Source organism: Orcinus orca, chromosome 3, assembly GCF_937001465.1.
Source record: "Orcinus orca chromosome 3, mOrcOrc1.1, whole genome shotgun sequence".
NCBI lineage: Eukaryota > Metazoa > Chordata > Mammalia > Artiodactyla > Delphinidae > Orcinus > Orcinus orca.
Window position 1 is genome coordinate 51,232,993 of NC_064561.1, and position 20,972 is coordinate 51,253,964.

General features: G+C 40.8%; 1 protein-coding gene across 8 annotated transcripts in view; it reads left to right on the top strand.

Annotated features, from left to right (window-relative positions):
- The window catches only part of EBF1 (EBF transcription factor 1), a 394,973-nt gene that overhangs the window by 348,141 nt on the left and 25,860 nt on the right, over nucleotides 1-20,972 (top strand). For all 8 annotated transcript variants that reach the window (XM_033407906.2, XM_033407908.2, XM_033407909.2 and 5 more), the window contains exon 11: nucleotides 13,645-13,733. In XM_033407906.2, coding sequence (XP_033263797.1) covers nucleotides 13,645-13,733 — 89 coding nt within the window. The remainder of the gene's footprint in view (nucleotides 1-13,644; nucleotides 13,734-20,972) is intronic.

Here is a 20,972-nt window from a genome sequence, read left to right on the forward strand (position 1 = left end):
GCTTTTCAAAATTGGATTCCAGCATCTCGTGAGCTAATAGCAACAAACGTCTGCTTGTAACATTCACTGCATCAGGAGATGTGGGGTTATTGCGGAAGTGGCCACATACCCATTGCCCACACAATAACTGTTACTCCAAAACAAGTGAATTGCGTAACTAAACAACTACTGATTGTAAGTCACCAGGGACCACTGTTAAGACCACCGACATCCAAAGGAGAAGATTAAATTCTGGTTACATAAACAAATGTATTTTGTAAGTATTTTGTGGCAAGGAGACCCAGTCCTCCTGGCTCACAAGTCCAGACCTAGAGTGGGTTAGAAGCAGTAGCGCCTCACTGGGGTGCTGTGAGGGATCAGCTGTGTTCCGTCCACTTCTTAAAATTCAGGCTTCAAGATTGGGAGCAGAAAAACTCGACAGCCACGGAAAATCCCATCATCCTCACCCCTCCTACTGTACTAACAGAAACTGGCCAAAGCTAGCGGTGAACTTCGCATCATAGTTTTTGTCTCAGGGCACCTGGAGTTCTACACTTTCCTTTAGGACTGAAGTGACTCCAATCAGGGCTGAGTGTCCTCTCCTCTCTCTTACGCCTCTTGTGATTAGCTAAGCTTCAGTTGGGCAAACAGGTTTGCCATCATCCCTTACTTACTTGATGTGTTCAGATCTTTGTATTTGGGGGTTATTGAGTGAGACCAAAGGAAACCAGAGCCTCTGGGTTAGAGCATTCACGAGTCTTCATTTTGGAGTGGTCTCCTTTGACAGCTTCTCCCCAGACCTCTCCTGGTTGATTACCCAGCTACACTAGCTAGTGTGGACAATTTTAAGGTCCTCATTTGACTTCAGTGACATTATTCTCTCCTGACATTCTTTCCACTTGTTTGACCTGCCTTTGTTCTTTTTTGTCTCTGAGTCTTTCTCAAATTATTCCTTAACTGTTGGTGTTCCCCATAGTGCTGTCTGTCCTTGGTTCTCCTCTCACATCGATGTTTTCAGCTATTACCTGTATCTCAGTGTTACCCATAAAATTAACTCCATCCTTGATCTTCTTCCTGAATATCAGTCCTTTATTTCCAACTGTCTACTAAACATTTTCACATGGATATCCTATTGGTATCTAAAATTCAGCATGTCTGAAGGAGAACTCACGATTTTTCCGCCCATATATAGTTTTCTTCTTCCATTCTTTATCCTGATAAATGTCCACTCTGTTCATCTAGTCAGGTAAATTAGAGATATCAGAGTCATCTTCCACTTTCTTCTAATCCCTCACATCTACCATGTTACTAAATTCATGTAATTTCTGTTCTAAAAATATCTCTGAAATCTACCTTTTCCTCCTTTTCTCCATGACCACCTCATTATTAGTTGGTCTTTCATTTTCCATTTGGATTATTATGATAGTTCTGACTTTAAAATTCATCTTTTACTGGACTCCTGTGGTTATGTCTTCGAAATATAGATCTGATTGTATCTCTCCTATGATATGGAACACCTTTAATAGCCCCTTGTTACCTATCAGGTAAATTTCTTAGCAAGGCACTCAAGGCCAATACTATTACTCACAGTTACTCTTCAACACCCTACTCCCAATATATAAGCTATGCTCTTTCCAAATTGGAATATCTAATCTTATCTGAACACATCATGTCCTTTTATATCTCTGTGCCTTTGCTCTTGCTGTTTCTTTTGCCTCGGATTCTTTTCCCATCCTTTTCAGTAGAAAAATCCTACTTATCCTTATACATCCAGCTCAGATATGACGTCTTTGGTATATGTTTCCTTGGCTCCAGTACAGATAATTATTTTTCCTTCTTCTGTGCAATGTACTGTTACTACATTAGTAATGCTATAGTTTTGTATCTTTTTGAGTGGCTGATTATAGGCCTGTCTTCCCTGGATTATAAACTCCTCAAGGTCCAGTGATTAGGACCCCCTGCTTCCTCTGCAGGGGGCACGGGTTTGATCCCTGGTCAGAGAACTAAGATCCCAAAAGCCACTGCATGGCCAAAAATAAATAAACTCCTCAAGGGCACATCACAGTGCATAGGAGAGTTTTCAAATGGAACCATCTCCAGCTGGAGAAGCATAGGGAAGGACCTGTGTTGTACTTCTCTCTCTCTTTTTTTTTTTTTTCATTTCCTTTAGCACTTGGCCTCATATATAGCAAGCGTCCAATCTTATTGAATTAATTAAGCAATGTAAAACATCTCAAGTCTGGGGGAAAAAAATCCCAGTTTAATTAGGTGTCTCCCACCTGTATTCCCATTTTGTCACAAAATTTATATTGTTTTAAAACAGTTAGGTCCTATTCCAGACAGAGCTCTGTTTCAGAGTAACATTCGAGAATCAGAGGTGGTGGAATTCTTTGAATTGTAATTTCCAGTTAGTGTGAGTAAGGGGAAGAAAGCCTGAACCCCAAGGACAAGTGAAGCATGCCCGATGTTCTCCTATAATACTGCATCCTCACATTGTATTTATCACATTGTTGTAGAATTCTGTTTCGTCTTTCTGCCCCTCTAGACTCTGGAGTTTCTTGACAGTGGGGAATGTGTAAATATGTCTAATTAATCCTCTATTCCCCACACCTCCCCCGTTTCTAGCACACGTCAGGTATTCTGTTATTAGTAATTACAACTGCCTATTGAGGATTTATTGTGTGCAAAGCATCATACAAATAGTATCACATCACATCTTCACGTTACATATTAGGAGACTTAAAGAATGTGACTTTTCCAAAAGGCACATAGCTGGTCAGTGACATAGCCTGGATGATAATCTAGCTCTGTCTTACCCCAAAAGGGTTGGAACCGAGGCAAGAAGTGGGCTGTTAGAGAAATGAGGGCATGTCAGATAAGGGCTAGAGTAGGACGTAACTTGAGACAAAGAAAAGAATTAGAATAGACTGCACATAGAGGGGTATACTGGGAGTAAGAAAAGCATTAGAAGAGTACTGCAGGTCCAAATTGTTAGAGACCTATCCTGGAGGCCTCTTGGTTATCCTAACTAGGCTTTTCTAGCAGAGAGGTTAAGAGCAGGGCTTGGGAGGCAGACTGCCTGGGCTCAAATCTCTAGCCTTTCACTCATTAGCTCTGTGGATCGAGGCAAGATGTTTAACTCCTTCAGGCTTCAGTTTCCTTCTCTGTATAACAGGCATAACAATAATACCTCCCTTTGGGGTTTTGGTAAAGATCAGATACGTTAGTCCATGTAAGTGCTTGGCACATACTAAGTCCTCAGGAAGTGTTAGCTGATGCTCTTATTATATTAATAATACAAGAAAAGACACAATGAATGAATGCAATGGATTCTCATAGCATCTTCGCATTTAGTTGATTCTACGTTTCTGAGTAGATCCATGTTTCCTAAACTTATGCACCAAGGTGTCCCTTCAAACATACAGGGGTGATGTGGGGTATTTTAAATTTGAGGGAAACAATGATACTTTAAGTCTGTCAGGTACCAGACAAACTGCTAGTTTGAGGTAGTTCATAGCTCAACATTAGATTGCACTGCGTTCCTTTTGATGGTGTCATAGCTTTGCCAGGCTCAGTTTTTAGCAGTTGCTGTGATTCAAGGTAGTGTCCTGTGAAAATCAAGGTGGAATAGAAAAAAGGGCGTCGATGTCCAGTCTTACTCCAGGCTTTGAGAAGTTGTACTGTGCTCAGTAGGAGCACACATCCCATGAGTAAGTTCTTGTGATTATTTTAAGATGAATTGAAAGTATTATTGTATTATTTTTGTTTTCCATTTCTTTGTAATTTTTTCAAATGGCTGCTAAGTTGTTAGGATATAAATTTTAAGGATATAAATATTAAGATGTTAGGATATAAACAATATTAAGCTGTTTGGACCTAAGTAGTTAATTAAACAGAATTGTTGGGCATTTCTTTTGGCTTGTGGGCTCTGTGAAAAGATTACTGAGGCACCCAAGGTACTGTGAACAGAGAAAGTTCAAGAAGCTCTGGAGCAGACAATGAATAGAGATATATTCAGAATGTGTGTCAAGGCTATAAAGGGAAGGGTTCCAGTGTCAAACATTCAGGCAGAGGAGACTTTCTGGCTGAGTTGAAGGCTAATGACATGCAGTAAAAATAATCACTTAGGTTGGGTCAATACTGCAGAAGGCTGGCTTCATTTACTTTATATCAAATGCTATTTAGGTTGGAGTTCAGGTCGGCCAAAACTTCTAGGCTCATCTGCAAGACCACTGTTAACGCTCCACATAGCATGCTTGTTATACGTTCTCTTTGAGTCCATTAAAATATAACCAAATAAGCACTTAATCCTCTAATATCTGCCAGTTACAAGTACTTTCCTGTCTTGTTAGGAGAATTAATGGATTATTCGGAATCACTTTCATGTCACTTTTCTTCGGATTTTTTTCTCTCCTCCCAGTCTATCTGCAGAACTCTGCTGTAACTTCATCATCCAGCTCTTCTGAAACCTGCCCACTGGTTTAGAGGAGACAGCTCTGTGACAGTGGCAGTAGTTTTTTGAGTTGTCACGTAAGACCATGATATTAACAATAATAAGTGGGACCTCGGCCCAGAACTCTGTGCTCGGTTAGCAAAAGGCGCAGAGAAGGTTTTCCGAGCTTTGGAGCCTGACTCGGTGCTCTTCCCTGCTGAGAGCCATAAGATGCTGGTAGCTTGTTCTAGGAGAGTAATAAGTATTGTTGTTTAACAGTTGTGTTGTTGAAATTCAGCTCCACTATGTCTGACAGTATTTATCTAAAATACTTTCCCTGGTGCGTGTTCAAGTTCCAGTAAACCGTGTCTTATTGTGCGACCTTTTCATTTTCCAGTGAAAAGGGATCAGCTCGTCAGATAAAAGCTACAAGTCAAAGTACAGGAAAAATGCGTGCTCAGAAAATCCAAGCATGATTGAAAACAAGATGTGTTAAATCAATGCAGTTTATCGCCTGCCTATTCCCGGCAATTGCTGTTCTAAGCTCATTCTGAACACACGCTGGATGATAAAAGTACAGTGTCAAGCACTCGCTGGGGTGGGAACACAAGAAAACATGTTTATCAGACAGGCTGGGTGATTTTACCCCCTTGATAACAGTTATTGTCAAAACTCTTTGGGAAGAAATCTAAAGAACAATTATAGAAGGAATATTACTCTTGTTATATCAGAAGATATGCCAGTAGGGAAGAAAATGATGGATTTATCTTTGAACGTTAAAGGAGAAAGAGTGTGTTGGCCTCCAATACTTAAAACACCATCATCCATTACACAGCGACAACCATCCTCTTCTCATTCAATTGAGCAAATCTGGCTGTGAAACCTAATCATAAACGATGAATTAAAAAACAAACAAACAAACAAAACAACTCCAAAATGAAAAAGATTGAAAGGCAAAAAAAAAAAAAAAAAAAAAATTCCTGGAGATATTCAAGCTTCTGTTTGCTTGAGGGATTTAATTTTAGTTTTATACTTGCATCAGATTTGGAAATCTAAATTAAGGATCCTGGAAGGCCAAGCTGTACAGAGCACATCATATGCAGTAACAGGGGCAACTTTTCTCATCAACTTTATCACAATTAGAGAGCAATACAGTTTTCCCTAATTATTGTACATTCACCTACTTCCCATTTTAGATAGAGTATAACCCTCCAGGGCAAAAAGTGGGTCTGTTTAAGAAATGCTCCACTTCTGCCAGTGAGTTCTCACCAAGGATCTTCTAGAAAATACCAACTGGTTGTGGTATGAAATAAGTTGGTTTAATGTATCTCAACAGCATTATGTGTCTCTGTTTCTCAAAAGACAAATCAACTTTTGAGAGCCAGGCTCAGACCTGTAAGGAGAAGTTGATGAAACAGAAAGCACGGTTTCTTGATTATTTGTGGGGCAAGTTTAAAATGCCAGGGTGGCCTCTCCCACAGGTTTGTGCCTGTTGACATGGTAAGCTTTAAGAAATCAGGCCAAGTGATTGTTTACCCGTGTGAAGTCGGGAGTCTGGCACCAGGATTCCTCGTCGTGCTGGATTTCTGTTTCACAGATACTTAGTAAAAAAAAAAAAAAAGTGCCATTTAATTGATTTGGTAGCTGGACTTGTCAATATGCTGCAAATTGCGATTTATCAATATGAAAATAAAAGAGTCATCTTGGCATAGTGAGTGAAGCACTGAGGTTTTTGTTCTGATTCATGCAGCCAGCTCTTTCTGTGCCTCAGTTTCTCACCTTCAAATTGGGAGTAATAAATTTTGCCATTTATGTCAAGGGCATATTGAAAGACTCAGTGGGATAATGTCTATAAAACACTTTGATATTACTGGGAGAAGTGTCTTGTATGACCTCGGGGTATGTTTGAAATGACACTTCTCCAAGTAAAATCATTGTGATCGTTAACATCTATTAAAAACGTTCATAGGTCCTTATAACTTAGAGAATAATTGAGTTCAGGATGCACAGTCTTAAAAATTTGTTTTCTTTTGCAGATGCCTTTAAAAGTAACCCGTCAACATGTAAATTGGTATAAATTTTAGGAAGGATAGTTAGAAAATATATGTATCAAAAGCCTTGAAATGTACGTATTCTTTTATCTAAGAATTTCTCCTGAAAATTTTTAGGAAAAAATACATCCCCATTAACAGGGGATTTGTCGCATAAGTTATGGCCATCCATATAATTACAATATGCTGCGACCATTAAAAAGAATGAGGGGGATATAAATATGTATATAATCTATATTTATATAAAACAGTATTGTAAGAATGCCCGAAAGCCTACATATTAATAGAAATAGTGATTATATATGAGTATACGTATTATGAGGCTTTTTTCCTTCTTTGTGTTTCTTTTGTATTTTTTACACAGTAAGAGTATATTCCTTTTAGACTTCGAAAAACAGTAAAGCTACTTCCATTTTGAAAAACAAAAGCGAGTCACTCAATTCTTGCTTCCTGCTCTTGATTGCTTTTGCTTCTGGAAGAGTTATTCATTTCCTAACATACGCAAGTCCTTTGCGTTCCAAGTGACAGTCCTCAGGGTCTTCCATCTCTTTCTCCCAGAGCCCCTGTCTTTTTTCATCCTGGGCTCTGATCCACTTTGCAGATCTCTTTCCCTCTTCAGTCTTTACCTTGCAGGCTCTGGCTCCAGTCTCTGTAAAGAGAACGTAGCCGCACAGGCCAACAGTACCTCTGATGGTACCCTCGGTAGAGAGAAGTATTACTTCCTGTGCTTGATTTTTGAATCTTAGTGTTGTTGCTCCACATCAAGAGGTTTGAAAACTACAAATAAGAGATCAGAGCATGTTGAAAGCCAGTTTGGAAATGTTCCTTTGGCTCCTACATTGGTAAATTCTGCCCATGTTGGCTTCATCCTGACACCCTTCTGGTTCAGTTATAGCTTTCTGCAGTTCAGTGAGCCTCTTCCCGAAGCTCTCCTGAACCTCCTTCCTGAGGCAGGGTGCCAGGCTGTGAAAGCATTTCACACCGAAAGTAGGGGCTCTGCTTGCAAGGGACTTGGTGTTAGGTTTCTTAGGGAATGTATCCCTTCCAGGAAGAGATGACCCGGAATACCATGTGTGCACTAAACATCTAGGCGAGGAATGAAACATCCAAACGGCTGGAAAAGCAACACATTTCTTCCTTGACCGTATTTCTGGCTCTTGTTTAGGTTTCTGGTTGATTTTGCGGTTTATATCTTTTAAAGTCAGTCTTAAAGATAGGTTCGTGAAGATAACTTGCTGTTTTATTGTTTACCTCTGGTTGTTAATTTAGTGACTGAGGGAAAAATAGGGCCATTATGGAACAAAAAGACCACCTAACACATATATAATAACTCTTATGCCCAGAATGGATCTGCCTTGAAGGGAAATGCTCTGCTGTATTCCTTTAGTTCAAATGTAGAATAGTCACCAGGGAAGCTTGGAGACCCAGGTGCTGGTTTTATCATTGCCTTTGCTATGAGGCTTTATTTATTACTTGGCATAGAGTCTAGATATTTGTTTGGACATTAAATGGCAATAGAATATAAATATTACCTTTCTAATATCTGCATTTCTTTTTATTTCCAGTCAAAATGACATCATGTCACATAACCATTAAAAAAAGGAAATTAAAACCCCAGAAATATGTTAAAGCGCTACAGTGAGTCACTGAGCTATAAAAGCAGTGGAACTCTGCGCGCTCACGTTGGAATGGCACCCAAACCACTTTTCCCCTGATGTTTGGGAACACAACTGTCCTGCCTTTCATTTCCATTGTTTCCAGGGATAAGTATTCCAGAAGTTAAGGAGGACTGAGGAGTGTTTTCTCTAAAAGGCAACTCTGAAAAGAGAAAAATCAGTTCTAATAACTGAGAATGCATTTGTCTTGACTACATGGTTTTAATTTGCAAATAAATCCCCTTAAAGAGAATTTTCTTTCTTTGATGTGTTTGTGGATAAAAAAAAAAAAAAAGAAGACAACTAAAGGCATGAAAAGGCCACAATTCACATATACATTTGGTAAGGATTTACCCATTACCAGATGTTTTGAATGAATTTTATAATCTTGTCATTATTAGTAGGACATAAAATCTAGTTGTATTATTCTGAATTTTCTTTGCATATAGCATTTCATGCTGCATGAACATTTGGACACTGTAAATAGCTTTGTATAACCAGAGTTCTTCTGTCTTGACCAGAACCTTGGTTGAAGCCCAAAGGGGAAGGGCTCTGCATAGACTGGTTCTGTATGGAAAGTTACTGGTTTCCTTTAGGGGAGTCTGAGATTGTGAGACTGGGTAGGTACCCAAAGCCATTTATAAGCTGACCCCACGCAAGGCCACATGAAGTGGTTTGATGTTTTTTAAAAATATTTAACTAACTTTTCCCTTTTGAAAAGTAATGACTTTGATACAGCTGAGCCTGCCCCATGCATGGGTCCCCTACTTCCTCCCTATACCCATTCCCCAGTATCCTGTCATAGCTGTGAGAGGACCCTTCTGAAATCTCAGCTGATACGTCTGCCCTACAAGCTTGCTCCTGTGTAGAAGCATTTAATCTTGCCTTTTGTGCATTTATAGGAAAGTTTCACACTTCCTGTAGGATATGTACACAGCTCCATGAGGTCCTACTGAGCTTACTCAGCTAACATGTGTCTACCTCTAAGTTTGAACAGGACAGTGGAAGACATCTTGAATGCAAATCTTTGTGGCTCCGCAGTGGCCTGATCGCTCTATAAATCCACGTGGTCCTGTGAAGTGTAGTGTGAGCCTAGTGTCAGAAAAGAGGAGTAGGGCTTCCCTGGTGGCACAGTGGTTGAGAATCTGCCTGCCAATGCAGGGGACACAGGTTCGAGCCCTGGTGTGGGAAGACCCCACATGCCGCGGAGCAACTGGGCCCATGAGCCACAGTTACTGAGCCTGTGCGTCTGGAGCCTGTGCTCCGCAACAAGAGAGGCCGCGATAGAGAGAGGCCCGCGCACCGCGATGAAGAGTGGCCCCCGCTTGCCACAACTAGAGAAAGCCCTCGTACAGAAACGAAGACCCAACACAGCCATAAATTAATTAATTTAAAAAGAATAAAAGAAAAGAGGAGCAGCGGTGGTGACCCACCATCTGACCATCAGGGAGGCAAGAGAACGGATTGCTGAGCAGGAGGGAGGCCTGGCCATGGGAGCTGGAACCAGGTTCCAACTCTACAATCACAGTAGTTCATTTCTGAGGTGAGATTATGTACACCTCTCAGAAAGTTTATTTTTAAGGGCTTATGTGACGTAAAACAGTGAATTCCTACCAGTGCCATCTGAACACTTGGTAGGCAGTAGAAATGATTATTGAGTCAATGGACAATTTATTATCTCGTGGAATGTTTTTAATGCCCTCACTGGTCCCATTTTATTATGCTGATTGAAAAATTGAGGCTTTTCTTCTTTGGGATTATGGATTTTGCTAAACCTCTGAGCCTCCCTTATTCCGTTACCACCCCTAACTGGTTGAGGAGAACACCCTCTCAAACCCTGTTGAAAGTGTGGGTTAGGTGCTTGGAAGTGGGGTGACACGAGAAGCTCTCATCATTGCATTCCTTTTGCAGTTAGCAGTTTCATCTGTTTTTTCTTTTTACAACCTAAGATACTCGTGCTTTATTTGTGGTTAATTATGCGCAGTTAAATTTTTTTCTTTCTCTCCTGGATTCTCGGAATTGTCTCAAGTTTTAGGGGGAAAAACTTGACTAGTCTCACTTCTTCTTCTGGTGCCCCCTGAGCCCTGTGCTTGAATACAGTGAGGTCACTTTGTTGAAGGATTAACTTTATATTACATTCTTGCAGAGTAGATGTATGTCCCTAAGGTACGACTACCCCCACTGATGAAAACAAATATGCCATTCTTTATGATTCCTCCCCGTTACTCTCTCTGTTGATTTTCAGAGAGTTTATGAATACTCACATATTTATACAACTGGCCAAAAGTATACTACTTATTTTTCTTATGGTCTGTAATAACCTAGGCAATGTTATTAAAGGGTATACAGACCCTTTTTCAGGCAAAGTTTCTTATGTCATTACTTTAAACAAGCAGGTCAGATTCCATCCTGGGAACACTCTCTTGCTCTTAACCTTTTTCTCCGATTATAAAAGTAATATATGTTCATTGTGGAAAATGTAGACAATGCACAGCCTAAAGAGAAGGAAGAAAAGCGCTTCAAGACTCACTTCCTAGAAATAACTACTGTTAGGCAGTTTATACACAGAAACCTTTTCTGTATTCTCTGTATATGTTCATTTTTTAAAAAAGTAACCATATTGCACATATGCTCTTGTAATCTGCTTCTTGACATAGCAATGTATTTTATGCCAGTAAATTTATTTTTCCAAAAGCATTGCTTTTGAGGACTGCATCATATTCCTATGGGTGTGCCGTAATTTAACCATCCCCCTCCCTAGACAGTTAATCTGTTTTCAGGGTTTTTTTTAAAGTAACAATCTCTATCAGATGGCCCCTCTCACTCGATAATTGGTTTAGTTTTTTTCTTTAGTTACTGCAATCAGAGAAATCATCAGGCACCTTTGAATTTAAGACAACGAACTTTGCTTGCTTATCTTTAGCGTTACCTTTGTTTACAGCACTCGACAATGCCATTGTAATACTCAATATGTAGATTGAGGGCAGGTTAATATAGTAAAAAATACGAGTGTAGAGCAAATCATAAAGGCATGGGAAATAAATTAAAAGCCTTTGTCCCTCTACTGAAATATTTCCTCTCACATCGCATACTTCCATAGACTAGATGCTTATTTTTCTTTGAATAATGAGTTTAATATATCTAATTCAATTACTCTTTCTGGCAGCAGAATGACTTCTCCTGAGCTCTTTAGCTATTAGTTCCATATGATATTTGAATCAGTTCTTTTAATTGTGGATACTGAATGTCAGTCATTCTGTTGTGAGTTGTTCCTATGGTCAGAGAAACATATCCTCCCCACCCCATACATCAGTCATTCAATTAACAACCATGGGTTTCTTGACACAGTAGGAATTAATTCATTATGCAAACAACTGAAGGGGTGGGTCAACAAGTCAAGTTTTATTGGTGGCTTACACTGAAAAATAAAACCAAGAATTAGAATTTTCAGGATGCTGAATCATATCTTCAAGTGTTAAAATGATACATTTAATTGCCTAAAGCTCTTTTTATGGTTAAACATCTTTGTTGGCAATTAGCATTATGGGTGGGAGATAGATGTGATATACAGCTTAACCTGGGTGCTCATTCCTGTCATTCTCGGGCATTTCTTTATTAAATACTGGGATTTTATGAGTCACAGCTTCCCTGTGTAAAGAATTGTATGGCTTTTTCTCTACAAGTCTAATTTGAAAAAAAAAAGAATTTTTCTCAAGGGTTTAGAAAGTAATTCATGAAATGGGAGGAACAATAAATATTGTGCCTTAACTCATGTACCACTGTAGAGAGATTTGGTACACCTGGGTGTAAGTTTAGTTAATTTCCACAAGAGGCAGGTTGAAAGTTTACCGTTTGGAAGGGGGCGGGGAGAAGGTGGGGGAAATGGCTAAACCTCATATTTGCAAAAATGATTACATTGTCTTAAATGGCTACTCTATTAACAGCTTCAACAAGCATTGCATTTGGGAAAAAAGATCTTAAAAAAAGTTACCTGAAGTTCACTCCAACTTAAAATATACAAGTGAGGAAGAAGTACTTACTCTGATTTATATGTCTTTTGGAGGTGTAATTATTGGCTTTTTACTCACCTATGTAAAACAATGTACTTTTGTAAATGGATTTCTGGCCACTTTATGCAGCCTTTTTTTTTTTTTTTCTCCTTTTTTTTTTTTTTTTTACATAAAAAGTAAGCACTGTCAATCAAGGAATTTTAAGGTTTATTTCCTCTTTAGAAATGATTGATAGCCTTTTAGATTTACAAGTTGACAAGTTAAAGGGTTCTATTGGTATAATTATGTACTAAATTCACAGTCTTTCAATTTAAATGTCCTTTTAAAACCACAAGATTATCATACCTGTATTTTGAAAAGTGGGCCAGTCAGTTTGGGTTGGTATACAAATTGCTTCCATTAGCCTTGGGACCTATTTGAATTTAATACAGTTTTTTAAAGTTAGTAGTAGTATGGATCTTACTTTTAAAATTTAGGTTAATGGAAATGCATTTTAAGTAAAGCATGTGGCAACTTGTTTTCTAAATGTATAGCTAAATGTCAGAACTACAAAGACTGTCTTTTTATTCAGTATGGGAGAAAATATGTGGTTGAGTACTTTGGTTACATGAAAAAAGAAAAGAAGAAAAAGACCCACTCATTACTGAGAGGAGATGGGGGATGTGGGTGGAGGATGGAGCCGCCATCTTTTCCTGGTCAGGCGAGGAAAGCTGGAGGTACTTCATATCCTGGGGAGGAATTTCAAAAGTGATACACCAGAGTCCACTTTGTATCGAGTTGAATTTAAGGATGCTTTGAAGAAGGTGTAGTCAATATGGGTACAAGAAGGCCCACTGTCTCCAAATATTACTACAGGTTTGCTCTTCTTTTAGTCTTTTAAAAAAATTCTTGGAGAGCCAGCTGCTCTGAGCTAGTGCTCCGTAGAGGTTAGCCTTTTCCTGAAATAATATTGATATTGGTGAATCAGTCTTTCATCTTAGATACGAGGGTGTCGTATCAAGGGCACTTTCAATACCTGTCTCTTTTCGGACTCTTCCAAGGGTAGAAGAGGCTTTCTGGCCCGAGGAGATCTGGTCTCCTCTGCCCCACCACACTTAATTGCTCCCGATGGCATTGCGATACTGTATCAGCTGAGGTCCACTTGATATTCTGTAGCTAAGCAAGTACTTTTAATTCTGCTCTTTATACCTGTAGATACCCTCCAGTGTTGTAACTCAAGCTTCTGACTAAAGGGAATCCTAAAACCTCACACCAAGTTCCATTTTACCTTCCATTTTCAACACTGTAAGGAATATAGAATTTGGCCAGAAGAGCAGAGTTTAGGACCTGCGACTCATGTTCTTTTGAGTGAGTCAGTCCCCACCAAAAGGGATCATTCGTCCAATCACTTTATGATCTAATTCAAAAGTCTCAATGAAACTTTCGACTTCCCAGTTATTTCTGCACCATAAGTATTGCAAATCATGTGCCGTTTTATTTCCTGAAATTGTTCTAATTGTACGACTTCTTCATTGCAGCACTCAATGAACCCACCATCGATTATGGTTTCCAGAGGTTACAGAAGGTTATTCCCCGGCACCCTGGCGACCCTGAGCGCTTGCCAAAGGTAGGATACCTCCTCTTTGGGTTAGGGTCTCTGGAAACACGGGCTCAGGTGATTGGCAGAAAACTTTGCCGTTGATACAAGTTAGTTCATAGATAAGCAACTCAATATTTTTGTGCTTTGTGTGTTTAGTATTATAAGGTAAGCAATAATCAAAGTAGCAAGCACTTATGTGCCAGGTAATGTTTTACTTATATCATGTCATTTCTTCCTCTAAAAAACCCTCTGAGGTTGGTGCAATTACCACCTCTATTTTAGAGAAGAAGATAACCAAACAGAGAGAGGTTAAATCATTTGCCCAAGGTCACACAGCATGTAAATTGCTAAACGGAGATTCAAACCTCTAAAGCCTGGCTCCTAAGTCCAGGTTATTAATCATTATAGCGTATCAGTTCTCAAGAGGAAAAAGAACATTGCTTTTCTACCCCCATGAGGATCTTCACTTATTTCTGGTGAGGGGAGAACAGCTAGAGCTCAAAGGAAAGCATATTGGCACACCTTGCACCGGGGCTACTAAGACATGAGTCTGTTCCCTCCAGAGGCATCCCACCTAAGACACAAGTGGGAGAAATTAGACACAAATTCAAGGTAGAGCAATATATGTCATACAGCAATGGTATTAATTGCCAATGCAGAAAAAAAGGAAATGCACAGTTATTGGTTTCTATTCTGTACCTGTTGTCAATGTTGGGGATATTCCTATCTCTCTACCCAAGGAACTCGGACGCCCTGTGGGAGAGAAAGCCAAATACAACGCCATACAAAACAGAAAACAATAGGTACATTTAACAAAAGTGCAACCAGAGTTCTGGGAGGACTCAGAGGAGAGAACAGTTAAATGCTATAGAAGTTCAACGAACGGAATTGGTCGAGCTACCATTCACTGTTTACTGACAGCAAAATGAAATTTCATTTACTACACAAGTAAAAATTAGTATAAATTAAATGAGTAGAGGAAAGGTCCTCTCCATGCCACAGCAAGTCTAGAGATATGTCATGTCCAGGTCTGTTTCTGCTCGTAATACACTTATAAAAATGAAGTTGGCATCCTTCCTAGCTCAGCGAACCTCTTTGGGCGATCATTTCATCATCACATCTTACCTGTGGGCCCTGCTGCACTGAAGCGGCAGGACCACTGTCAGAACAGGCCTGTCCGGGAGAAAGCTGCCCCTCCCCGCCGAAACTGATGCACAGATGTGAGGCGCTGGGGGGTGGGTATGGGGCACTGCCTGCCCAGAGAGAGGAAGAACCGTGACAAGCAAATTCTGCCCTCTCCTAGACCCCGGGGGAAGACCCACAGAGCCTTCAGTCTCAACCCTGAGTTCCCATAACAGCCTCACTTCCACTTAGCGCTGTTCACCTTAAAAAAACATCTTGAGAGCATTTCACCTGAGGAAGAAATCATACGATGTGTCGGTCCGTACATATCCTTGTCTTTGAAAGGGGCCTCCATCTTACACCTTCCCTTTCACCCTGACTTATTCTTGGTGAGCAATTACAGAATCTAACAGTAATAGTGAACGGCCCTCTGCTTCCACAGATGGGTGTGCCATGAAGAGAATCACCTTTAGGTTCCTGTCTGGCAAGAACCCAACTCCCATGCATTTCCTATGGGAAAATAATCGGTAATTTTATAGCACGAAGATGCAAATAATGTGTGTCCACCCAATGGTGGGAAGAAGCCATGAGGGCATTGCCAGATTCTTCCCATTGTTTCCATTTGGGGACCATTTTCACTTTCATTTGGCATTTGATGTCCCTAGAGTCTGCTGAAGGGACTGGAGAGCTCTGTGGTCTGGGTCAAAATTCTTTCTCCCCACCCCCCAAATTCTGAACCTCTCTGTGCCTCAGTTTCCTTGTCTGTCAAATGGAGATGGTAATACTTCCTACTTTTTTGGGTTGCTTTAATCACTTATTTAGCAGTCCACAAAAGGTAGCTATAATTATTTGCCAGTTGAGTGAGAGTGGGACCCTGGCTTCTGAGAGCTCTCCTACCCGATCTCTGCAGAGCAGGAAGTCCTGATTCAGGTCAGCAGTGGAGTGTATGGTTTATCTTCTGTGTCTCGGTTTCTTCATCTATAAAATGGGGGTGAAATAATCGTGCCAACTTCACTGGGATCACATAGGACAAAAAGAAGTAATCCTGTGGGAGCCTCAGCATAGTTTCTGGCCCACAATTGCCACTCTATAAATATTGATTGAAAAACAGGAGACAGATTTGGTTTAATGGCTGAGGTCTACAGCAGCCAAGCAATACTTTTCTTATTCATAAAGAAAGGAGAGAAACAGGACTATATGGTTGAGTTTTGTGTATTTACTTTTCATAACATTTTCACGGCTGCACATCACGTTCAGAAATGTTGAACAAATAGCACAGGCACGTGTCACTTTGTCCCCGGTGGCCTGATGGTGAAATTCCCAGCCCCGTTTTCCTGGGTTTGGGAAGAGTAATCAAGGACACAATGGGTTTGTGTGTTAAGGAAACACTCCACAGTGCGCATCCAGCCACTGGACCGTGCGAGGACTTTGGCCAGAGCCCACCCCAGGAAGCTCTCTGTGTGACTCAGATCAGAGTGGTGTCCTCTTGGCTCCGAATGTGAAGGTGGAGTGAGAGTTCAAGAGCAAGGTCAGGAAGTGGCGGATGGAGCCAGCACGAGGTATTCCTGTGGACCTGGGAGATTTATAGTCCCGCTGTCCATTGTTAGGGGGATGAAAACGGGCTCCGCCTTTCTTAGAATCATGGTCAGTGTTTGTAAAACAGGAGTGTTTCAGTGAGCCATGGACCACACACCTTAAAAAACAAACTCCACTTTATTAAACCCATGTGTTTGCGAATAGACAAAGCTAGATTCATACAACCACCCACATATTCTGTCAAATGAAACTGCTCCAAAGACCAAGCAGACAGCTTTCCATAATAATATGCCTTTGTATACTGGCTTGTGCTTTTTCAAAGAACTTGTACATGCGTTGTTTTATTGGAGCCCCTCTTGTGAGAGAAGTCGGGAAAGCAGACATCATCCCTATTTACCAAACGAGAAAACAGGAACAAGCCGAACCCTTCTCTGTAAATTATTTTGTCCCTGAAAGCCACCATCAGTGATAGTTGCTGTACACACAAATTTAAAATACTATAATTATGCCAACCCCAGGTGTGCTTTGGTTTCCTTTTTCACGTGCACGTGGAGAAGGGCAGGCGAAGGTTTTTCAGCTGCAGCATTCCATTCTGTGTCATACAGACAGACGTGCCTTCCTCTCTGGATCCTGGCAGGAGGGAGAGGAACATGTGACCAACTTTGGGGCAAAGGTTGACTTTTCTTATAATGTAGAGGTGCGGAGGATGGGGACTCAGAAACGCTGAGATGCTGAAATGCACAAGGCCATCCAGAAACACTGAACAAGGAGCTGTCTCTGTTTTGAAGGCCAGAGGTGTCTCTGTCCCCTTTCGATTTGTAGTTGTCTTCCTGAGTGGTCAGTGAGCATTAGCACAAAGGCACCGAGCTTGGCTGGCATTCCGTGTGTTTGCAGTGAATCCCAGGGAACAGGTAACCTTTGCGTCATGCCCTCGATGTGCCTGGCACGGCTTTATCAAGGTTTTTGAAGGGTATTGAGGCCAAGAGAGTGGGCTCTCAGGTCAGATGGACGTGGATTTTGAAAACCACTTGCACTGCTCCGTGCACGGGACTCACCCTTCTCAGCCCCCGTTTTCTCCTTTGTAAAGCAGCTGTCCCGCAGCATGGCTATTGGGCATTAATGAGATAATGTACGCAACGAGGACTCTCTGGCATATAGTGAGACTTCAGTAAATGGGGGCTACTATTCCCTGCAAGATGGGTACTCCCCATTTCACAGGGTCAGAGTTCCCAGAGGGCTGGTGGCATGCTACCACTCATAGCAAGCATATGGGAAAACTGAGATTAGCACCTGGGGCCTCCGGCCTCACTGCATCAAGTTCCCATTTCCCTCCCAGGTCTGGAAACCCAAATACTTCTGCCTTGAGGTGACTGGCTTCTCTCTCCTGTCTCTCGCCTAACCTCAGTCCCTTCCTACTCAAATACGCACCAGCTTCTCTCATTCCCCACCCAGAGGGGTTTGCGTGGGGACCTCCACAGGGCAAACGTGTTTTTTCTTCCAGAGCCAGTCCCTCTTTTAGAGAAAATAAGGCAGTTTGAGAAGAGTAACAAAGGCGGCATTTGTGTGTTTTGCTTTATGGAGCTGAAAATATCTGGTAAATTGATCCGGTGGGAGTAATAAATACACATTACTTTATCTTGTTCTTCATGTCCTATATCCCTGAGCCTTGATAGAGCAACACCACTTAATAGACTTAAAAAAGAGTAATTACACTCATTGGTTGTGTGATTTTTCAGCCCTCGCAGCCCTGCCTGACCTTCTAATTTAGCTCACCGCGTCTAACTAATGCATTTATATTCATCTTTTATGAAGCATGTATAGTACAGAATTGACTTTAGAGCCTTTTTCAAGCTGTCCTCCCCGGTTTCCAATCTGGTGAGCAGTAAGGAGAATGGGAACCCTCCATGTCCCTACGTCCGCACCTATAGATAACCCATACACATGGCTCACAGCATTTTCTTTATCCTTTATGAAACATAATAAAAAGTAGTTATTACCATTTTCGTTTAAAGCTTTTATACATTCTAGCATTATTTACAGCTAAACATGCAGGCAAAAGATGCGAGTGTTTTTAAAATGATTACTGTTAATGTTTCTGCTTGTCAGAAGTACTTAAATTTTCCTGCACTTTGTCTAAAAACTTAGTACTGTTGCCTTTTAAGAACAACACATTTAAAGGATCTTGCAAGTCAGATTTGCAAACACTGCTGACAGTTTGTGATGAATGATATTGCAAAATTTGCAAGATGTTTGTCATTTCGCACAGCTGACATATTAAGGAACAGATTAAGAAACGCGAAACCACTATGGAAAACAACCATCCCAAACAAACCTCAACCAAACCTTGAACCCAGAGAGCACACGCACCAGAATCTCTCACCCGGGTTTTCTCTCCCAACTTCCCACTCAGCCAGTGGAACCCAATTGTTCTCAGTGCATTTTCTCTCACCATATGGTCTCCTCATTACCATACACTAAGAGTCCATATGGGAAACTTGTGAAATGAACTGTATTCATTTTAACTGCCAGATGAGCAGCCTTTTGCTTTGCAAGCTTAGCTTAAGTCATCTGCTGTCTTCGTGTTGTTATGGCAACACGGTACCCATAAAAAATTCTAATCTACTGTAAGTGATCACAGTATTTTAAGTGCTTGCCTATAACTGCCCTCAAAGGGGAGGAAGGAGGAGGGGGTTATCTTTGCCCAAGGAGCAAAGGGTTGTTCTTCACTCCAGCAGGTGTCAGTAAAGAAGCTTGGTGACGTGGAGAGTGAGGTGCTGGGGGGTCCATGTAGCGGGTGTAGTAGATGTGATGGTAAGGGAGGTGGATTGCAGAGGGATGGATGGTAGTGGGGATGGACTGTAGACCCTTTGGGTGGGCTGAGAAAAAACACTGACTGTCGGACACCATAGTTCTCCCAGCAGACACATGACTCTGCTGGTGCGGTGCACCCCACCATGAATAAAACTCAAGGTTCTGAACAACAACACAGGCAGCAGTTCCTCGTGGTAACTTCTCCTGCACTGGCATGCAAAAAAAAAAAAAAAAAAAAAAAATCCCAGCCTCCTCTTCCTGTACACGGGAATTAGTCATTTCTAACTCTTAATGCTAATTAAGAGTACCTTAAAGTAATGGAAGTAGGCAGCAACATCCTTAAATATAAATCATTTTCACCTCCGCAGGCCACATGATATGTTTCATCTCTGTCGCTCTATCTGTATTGAAAGTGAATGTTTATAGTCTCAGTTCATCAGTTCACATTAGCCTCATGCTGAATATTTAAACACAGAACAATTTGAACACACCACGAAGGAAGGCAGTGACTGCACTTTCATTTGGAACAGCAAGGGCTCATCTAATAATAATTTAGTAAATCAGCCATTTAGTGGCTCGGTTGTGCACTGCATTGTGCCAAATATTATTCAGTTCCACTGTACACTTGCAGAATTGAAATTCAGCCTCTAGTCACAGGCACTGTTTTTGCTCAATGGAGAGACGAGACCCAAAATCACCCTCCCTAAAGAGCGGTCGTGTTAGTGATTTATCATAAATACAGAGCTGGGGCAAAATAAAACTGGAGTCGGCTGTATACCACGTATTCTAATTATGCTTTTATTGTTTTAGTCTTTATGCAAAGACTATCTGTAATTCAAAACCTGCAGTTGCATCAGTGAAAATACACATAAGAAATTTTTGCATAACCACATTGCCTGTTAGCAGAAAAGGGGATGACTAAGGGTTTCAGAAAAGGATAAAGAAAAACCGTACATCTTTATCTTCCACACTGTGACACTGGACATGCTCTCTCGTCTTATTCATTTATTTATTTTTTTTAATTTCAAGAAAATCTATTAACATTTTATCTGGGAACCAAAATGACTCAAACAAAAAAATATAGCAACAAAAGCAAATCATGCAGTATATTCAGCTCTCAGGAAAAGAATGCTTGAGTTTGATTCCAAAAACCATTTTGTCTCTGCATTTTCTTGTCAAAAACACACACTATGGAATGCGGTTCTTTTTCCCCCTCTCTCCTCCGTATCTGCCAGAAAACTCACGGGCAAATTCCACTTCCCCATTTTGATGATATGCTCAGTTTAGGGGCTTGGTAGCCCCTCCTACTTATGCTTCTTTCATCAGGGGAGTTTAGCCTAGTTCTGTGCACCCTTGAAATTGTATATAGAATTGTGTGCGTGTGTGTGTGATGAGTATGCACACACATGCGTGCACATACGCACATATTTTTCTGGGGAGTGAGATTATAGCTTCATTAAAAAGGCCATGACCCCCACAAAAGTTTTAATTCTCACTTTTTTTAGATTATTTATTTTATCTTTAACTGACTGACTCTGCAGTAAGTTACTCTGTCGTTATGGAATCATGCCCGATTTAGAGATGAGAAAACTGAGGCTCAGAAAGGACCACTCACACAGCTGTCAGGGGAGGCTTTCTACCTCACCAGACATCCTCACCATTAGTCTGTTCAGAATCTTTCCCAGTGTTTTGCAGATAGGATTGCACCTCAAGGAGCACTCAAAGCACTGACTCTAAGAATGCATATAATTTGCCCAAGTTTTCTGGAAAACAAGTGAGGGCTATCAATATTATTGC